The sequence below is a fragment of the Hippocampus bargibanti genome, linkage group LG07 (genome assembly GCF_051943395.1).
Source record: "Hippocampus bargibanti isolate YZ-2025 linkage group LG07, ASM5194339v1, whole genome shotgun sequence".
NCBI classification, from domain to species: domain Eukaryota; kingdom Metazoa; phylum Chordata; class Actinopteri; order Syngnathiformes; family Syngnathidae; genus Hippocampus; species Hippocampus bargibanti.
The window spans coordinates 5,288,462-5,295,640 of record NC_142740.1 but is presented as its reverse complement, the minus strand read 5'-3'; the positions used below and the strand labels follow the sequence as shown (position 1 = coordinate 5,295,640).

Sequence of the window (7,179 nt, the reverse complement as noted above, 5' to 3'; positions counted from 1 at the left end):
CAGGGAGCACATCCGGTCGCGCAATGCACGTTGGGAAAAAAGACTGAGCTGACGTCACGACTCAAGAACGCAGGCCCACAGTCCGTACTTGCCATATGAAATATCCATTCATTGCTTCCTCGAACAATGATAGCGAGTGTCAACTTTTTCCGTTTAGATTTAACAATTATTCTTCCTGACATTCCATATTTCCGAATCCAGATTTATAGGACAACCGACAGCATTTTTTGTTTCCTAACCGACATCCGAAAAACGTTTTATAGCATCTAACATACCCAAAACACGCAGGCTGATATTTTAGTCAACTGCAAAACGCCAATAAAGATGACTTCAAGTGTCCCAAAACTGTCACAACATGAGCTTGGAACTGGGGAGATTCAGAAAGTCCCGCCCCCTTGATCGTGACGTCACGCCAGGATACAGCTATCACAAACTGCCTTGCTCCAGAATCAAAACAATGGCTTCAGAGAGTTCAGATTGGGAAAAAGATGCTTTCTTGTTACTCATCCAGTTATGAATATGATTCAAATAGTTCAGAAGAGGAAAGCATAAATGTTTGCCATCGATTGAAGAAGTCCTTCCGTATCAATTCGAGCAGTTTGCACTCCAATGTAGCGCCCAGAAAATGCACAAGATGGCGCCCAAGCTCCGTTGGTAATGGGCTGATTCATCCGCTGGGAATTTGTCACACAACCATTCACCATTGCGTTATTGATGTCGTTTTCGCCATCCACACTGTTTTCAGATGAAAAAAGTACCCAAAATGCATTGTGTGTCACTTTCTCGGTCACGGGCGTTCCTGACGTGACGTCACGTCAGGAATCGTCATCAACTGGAAAACAAGACTTCCTGAATATTCAGCGCGAGTTTTAAAAGGTAAAATATAGCGATATGCGCTGGAATCTTGTCAAATGCGCTCAGTAGAAGTCATTTCAAGTGATTTTACAAATTATGGACGCAATTTGTCCGGAGGTGTCGGTTGTCCTTGAAGGCGGATTCGCCGAGGGATTGGAAAATCGGATTTCTTCCTCTCTGTTCATCCCAAGGAAGACCTCAAAGCGCTCAACTCGAATTAAATGTGATTAAAATGCATATAAATGATCATATAATATGTTAAACATATTTTTAGGAAAAAAGTCAGTCATCTTTAAATTTCTTGTACTGTATAGTACTGGTGTATCAATTCCCCCAAAAAAGCTTTTTATCCCCTGACTGTAAAGTGTCCTTGAGAGTTCTGAAAGGCGCTTAGAAATTAAATGTATTATGATGTATTTTGTTTTTCTACTTCTTTCTTTCCTCTTCCTTTCATAACTTTGCAGCTGTGTTACTTCCGGGTAGAGTGAACGCTGGTGCAAATGGCTGCCGCTGCTCACCCGCACAAAAAAAAAAAAGTTTGTATCCTGTGACTGTGAAGTGTACTTGACAGTTTTGAAAGGCGCTTAGAAATTAAATGTATTATTATTATTATTATTATTAATTTCATTGATAAGCGCCTTTCAAAACTCTCAAGGACACTTTACAGTCACAATATATTTTTTCTGCGGGTGAGCAGCGGCAGCCACACACGCCAGCATTCACTCAATCTGGAAGTTACATAAAGTAAAAACTAATAACAAATATGAAAACACAAAGATACAGAGTCATTCATTCTTCAGCACTTTATGTAGCCTCTTTGTGCCGTTATTAGTATTAGTATTAGTATTAGTATTAGTATTATCGATGAGAAGGTTTCTTCAGCCGTCATCTGTACAAATTCTAACAAAGCTATGATAGGTCCCTACTCTCAGGTTGGGGGGAGCAGAGGACCACACCCTGTGGCCCCACTGATTGTTCCTACATTCCTGACTAACGATTGGCCTGATTGCCCCACTCCCTCCGGTATCACCTCATCAGCATTACAAATGTTGCCTAACCTGTTTTGCCTAAGCAGGCTATTGTATGAACGATCCAAATTGAACCTTGACCGGTTTAAAGAAGGATTTTGTTGTTTTATAAGAATCGCTTCTTTTACCCCCCTTTCAAAGCATCTATGTTCTTTCGCTAAGATTTTAACCTCATTGTCGTCGAATGAGTGGTTGCTAGCTTTTAGGTGCAAATGTACTGCCGATTGAGGTCCACTAGTATTATCCCTGCGATGTTGATAAAGTCTTTTTTTGCTGAGTCTCCCCAATGTACTGCTCTTTACAATTTTCATTCTTACAATGTATGGAATAAACTACATGACTTTGTTTTTCATTTGGTAGCCTATCTTTTGGATGCACTAATTTTTGCCTTAACGTGTTTATCGGTTTGAAATAAGTTGGAATTTTATGTTGCCAAAGGATTCTTTGTAATTTTTCAGAAACTCCTGCAATGTAAGGTACTGCTACTCCTCTCCTTTTTGTATCTTGAGAATTATTGTTGTCGTTCGCTATTCTTTCTTTCTGACATTTGTTGAATGACCACTGAGGGTACCCACAGTTAGTGAGTGTTCTCCTGATATGTTTAGACTCCTTTTCTCTACCTTCAGTGCTAGTTGGTATTAGTTTAGCCCTATGCTGGAGGGTTCTGATAACTCCTAGTTTATGTTGTAAAGGGTGGTTAGAGTCAAAAAGTCAGTATTGGTCAGTGTGCGTAGCCTTCCTAAAGACTTCTGTTTTTAGCGCTCTGTCCTCTTTTATAATGACTTTACAATCCAAGAAGGCTAGTTGGTTCTCTTTAATGTCCTTACAAGTAAATTTAATGTTGATGTCTGCAGAGTTGAGGTGATCTGTGAAGGATTGAATTTTTTATTTTTTAATTATGACAGAAGTATCGTCCACATATCTAAACCAGTTTCTAGGTTTTGTCCCCGGGAAGGATGTGAGGGCCTGTTTCTCCATCTCTTCCATGTACAGATTAGCCACTATGGGTGAAACTGGTGAGCCCATAGCACAACCATGAATTTGTTTATAAAATTTCTCCCGAAATTGAAAATACGTAGTATTAAGGCAGATTTCCAATAATTTGCAGATGTGATCCGCTTTAAGTTTGGTTCTTTCATGCAGAGAAACGTCCGCCAGCAGTCTCGTCCTCACCACTGAGACTGCTGCTGGGGTTGGGACAGATGTAAAGAGAGAAGTCACATCGTATGTGTATTAGTATTAGTAGTAGTATTAGTAGTATTAGTAGTATTAGTAGTATTACTATTTCTCGAAAGCTAACCGAACAAGACTTCACCCTCCAGTCTGCTGGTGGCGCTGTCGCGAAGACGTCATCGTCTTCGGGTGAACCCTTCACTTCGTCGCCCCCGAGCAGCCAATAGTCCTTCTTCCGGTTTCCGCCATTACAGATAGCAGGTACGAATTCGCCGAGATTTTCTCCAAAGCAAACCCGTTTAAAATCTCAGCCATCCATCGTTTCATGTTTGAGAAATTGAAATCATAACGACATTCTCCCTTCGCTCACCATTTGCGTTGCTTATTGTGCGGAATGCGATGAAGGATATTCAAGTAGAGCGTGTCAACAGCTTGATCGACTTGCATATTCTTTTCGCTTTACTTCAGACCAGACTCACGAGCTAGTACACGAAATGGAATGTTTTTAACATTAACCTGTTGTATTTTATGCTAGCGGAGAGGTTGTGTCTCACTTTGAACAAGCGCGTTTGTTATAAAAGGCAAGCTGAGCGTCTTCCTTTAAGCGTGGAGCAGCGGTCCAATCGGCGGTTCACTGCAACGAACCGTCGCCATCATAGAATGAATGAACGTCATGTGGAGCTGCTGTGCTCTATGGGCAGCGTAATATTTGTTTTTTTTTATCTGTATTAATTGTTGATTCATCAGTCAAGGGGAAAATAATGGATATTTATTAGCAAGATATTAGCTATCTGTTCGCTATGTATTAGCTATTTATTCGGTATGTATTCTCTAGCTAATAGCTATGGTGAACAGATGCCTGAAGAATGGAGACGAAGTGTACTCGTGCCCATTTTAAGAACAAGGGAGGTGTCCAGAGTTGTACTAACTACAGAGGAATAAATTTAATTTAAATAAAGTTGATGAGCCATACAATGAAACTCTGGGAAAGAGTAGTTGAAGCTCGACTAAGAGCAGAAGTGAACATTTGTGAGCAGCAGTATGGCTTCATGCCAAAAAAAGCACGACAGATGCAGTGTTTGCTTTAAAAATGCTGATAGAGAAGGTCAGAAGGCATTGTGTCTTTGTAGATCTGGAGAAAGCGTATGGCAGGGTGACCAGAGAAGAGCTGTGGTATTGCATGAGGAAGTCTGGAGTGACGGAAAAGTATGTCAGAGCGGTGCAAGACATGTATCATGACTGTAAGACAGTTGTGAGGTGTGCTGTCGGTCTGACTGAGGAATTTGAGGTGGGACTCCACCAGGGCTCAGCTCTGAGCCCCTTCTTGTTTGCTATGGTGATGGACAGGCTGACAGACGATGTTAGACAAGAATCTCCTTGGACCATGATGTTTGCAGATGACATTGTGATCTGTAGCGAGAACAGGGATTAGGTGGCGGAGAAACTAGAGATGTGGAGATATGCCCTGGAAAGGAGAGGAATGAAGATCAGTCGCAGCAAGACGGAATATATGTGTGTGAATGAGAGGGATCCAAGTCCAAGAGTGGAGAAGAGGTAAAGAAGGTGGAGGATTTGAAATACTTGGGGTCAACTGTCCAGAGCAATGGAGAGTGTGGAAAAGAGGCGAAGAAGCGTCTCCAGGCAGGCTGGAGCGGCTGGAGAAAAATGTCAGGTGTGATGTGCGATAGAACGGTTTCAGCTAGGATGAAAGGAAAAGTGTATAAAACCGTGGTGAGAGCAGCCATGATATTTGGAATGGAGACAGTGCCGCTGAAGAAAAGACAGGAAGCAGAGCTGGAGGGAGCAGAGCTGAAGATGTTGAGGTTTTCTTTGGGAGTGACCAGGTTGGACAGGATCAGGAATGAGTACATTAGAGGGACAACTCATATTAGAGGCTTTGGAGAGAAAGTCAGAGCGGCCAGACTGAGATGGTTTGGACCAGATGTCCAGAGGAGAGAGAGTGACTATATCGGGAGAAGGATGCTGAGCCTTGAACTGCCAGGCAGGAGACCGAGAGGAAGACCCAAGAGGAGGTTTATGGATGTGGTCAAAGAGGACATGAAGGTAGCTGGTGTGAGAGAAGAGGATGCACAAAACCGGGATAGATGGAGGACATTGATTCGCTGTGGCGACCCCAGAAGGGAAAAGCCGAAAGGAAAAGAAGAAGCTATCTATTCGCTAGCTATAATCTATCTATTCGGTAGCTAATAACTATTCGCTAGCTAGCTTGGTATCTATTTGAGTTACTTCTGGGTAGATTAGCTATGTATTAGTCATCTATTCGCTAGGTATTAGCCATCATACTTTCATTCCTTTCATCACTTTGCTGCTGTGAAATGTAAATTTCTCCACTGTGAGATTAATAAAGGCAAATCCAATCCAAAATCCAATCTATTCGCTAGCTATTAGCCTTCTATTCGCTAGCTATTAGCTATCTATTTGCTAGCTTGCTATCCATTTGAGTTACTTCCGGGTTGAGTGAACGCTGGTGTGTGTGGCTGCCGCTGCTCACCCACAGGAAAAAAACTGATCAGGTGATTGTAAAGTGACCTTTAAAGTTTTGAAAGGCGCTTAGAAATGAAACGTATTATTATTTTCCGATGTCTTGTTGTTTGCAGACATGGCTATCCGCTACCCGATGGCCGTCGGCCTCAATAAAGGCCACCGAGTCACCAAAAACGTCACCGCCCCCAAACACAGCTGCCGACGTGGGGTAAGTTTTTCCTCCTCGATCCAAGTTGCCACTTTTTGGTGTTCCCAAATTGCCTTCAACTCAGGCGTGAACGCCCGCTTTTGCCTTTTGTCCAGCGTCTGACCAAGCACAGCAAGTTTGTCCGAGACATGATCCGCGAGGTTTGCGGCTTCGCTCCCTACGAGAGGCGAGCCATGGAGTTGCTCAAAGTGTCCAAGGACAAACGGGCGCTCAAGTTCATCAAGAAAAGGGTGAGCTCCTCCTCCTCTCGCCTTCACTCAAAACAGTGACTGACCCCCAACATTTATCTGTCAATCAAAATTTGCTGTTATTTTAAAGGGCAAGTTGCGTCATTTGTAAAATCATTTCTACTGAACGCATTTGACAAAGATTCCACAGCATATAGCTAGATTTTACCTTTTAAAGGACAACCGACACTTTTTTGTGCGTCCCAAAACTGCCACAAAATGAGCTGGGCGATGGCGAGTTTCAGAAGGTCCCGCCCCCTTGTTCGTGACGTCACGCCAGGATACTCTTTCACAAACTGCCTTGCTCCAGAATCAAAACAATGGCTTCTGAGAGTTCAGATTGGGAGAAGATGCTTTCTTGTTCGTCATCCACTTATGAATATGATTCAAATAGTTCTGAAGAGGAAAGCGTGAATGTTTGCAATCCATTAAAGGACTCCTCCCATGTCAATTCGAGCCGTCAACAATACCAACGTAGCGTTCCAGAAAATGCACAAGATGGCGCCCAAGCCCCGTTGGAAATGGCCTGATTCGTCGAAATGCTGTCGTTTGTCCTTTAAATGTCACTGGCGGTACTATGACAAGCCCCATGCTAACGTTAGCATCACTATATTTCTGCGAGAGGCAGCAGAAAACAAGGGTGCAAGCTAATGAGCCGCGTGCAGGCTAGCTAGTAGTAACTTTGCGTATGTACCCGGCAAGTTGACTTTTATTTAGATAGTTTGGATGGATTTTTACCAAGGAACAGAAAACCATTCATACTCATGGTGAGTATTATCACTAAGTTATTTGAAATGATACATTCAGACATTTTGTTGAAATCACATTAATATACAGTATATATATATATTACAGTACATGTGCATGTGCACCCCCCCGACCCCCCCTGCTTTTTTTCAGACTTTATTCTCATTTGTCATTCTCATCCCTGTTTATTGATTGATGACAAAATAGTGTGTGGGGGTTGTTAAAATTTGATGGCCCCATATGCCCGTTAAATGTAGGGATAAGTGCTTAGCGCGGTGTGGCAATTGTGAGTTTTTATTGACAAATGTTGTTTTTCCAGATTGGCACCCACATCCGGGCCAAGAGAAAGCGTGAGGAGCTGAGCAACGTGCTGGCCGCCATGAGGAAGGCCGCTGCCAAGAAGGACTAGTTGCTCTCAATAAATGTTGGACTAGAA

The 7,179-nt window shown here is 42.7% G+C and overlaps 1 protein-coding gene across 1 annotated transcript; it reads left to right on the top strand.

The window, feature by feature from the left end:
- Nucleotides 1-3,259: 3,259 nt before the first annotated feature.
- On the top strand, nt 3,260-7,179 carry rpl36 (ribosomal protein L36). Its single transcript, XM_089000168.1, has 4 exons — nt 3,260-3,317; nt 5,675-5,769; nt 5,865-5,999; nt 7,063-7,179. The coding sequence occupies exons 2-4, from the start codon at nt 5,677-5,679 to the stop codon at nt 7,150-7,152; spliced, it is 318 nt and encodes a 105-aa protein (XP_088856294.1). The 5' UTR covers nt 3,260-3,317; nt 5,675-5,676; the 3' UTR covers nt 7,153-7,179.

Bases quoted from the DNA above. Each gene is read 5' to 3' on its own strand.
- rpl36 (XM_089000168.1), top strand. From the start codon at position 5,677: ATGGCTATCCGCTACCCGATGGCCGTCGGCCTCAATAAAGGCCACCGA. The intron at 5,770-5,864 runs GTAAGTTTTTCC...CCTTTTGTCCAG, and splicing joins AACACAGCTGCCGACGTGGG to CGTCTGACCAAGCACAGCAA. The intron at 6,000-7,062 runs GTGAGCTCCTCC...TTGTTTTTCCAG, and splicing joins TCAAGTTCATCAAGAAAAGG to ATTGGCACCCACATCCGGGC.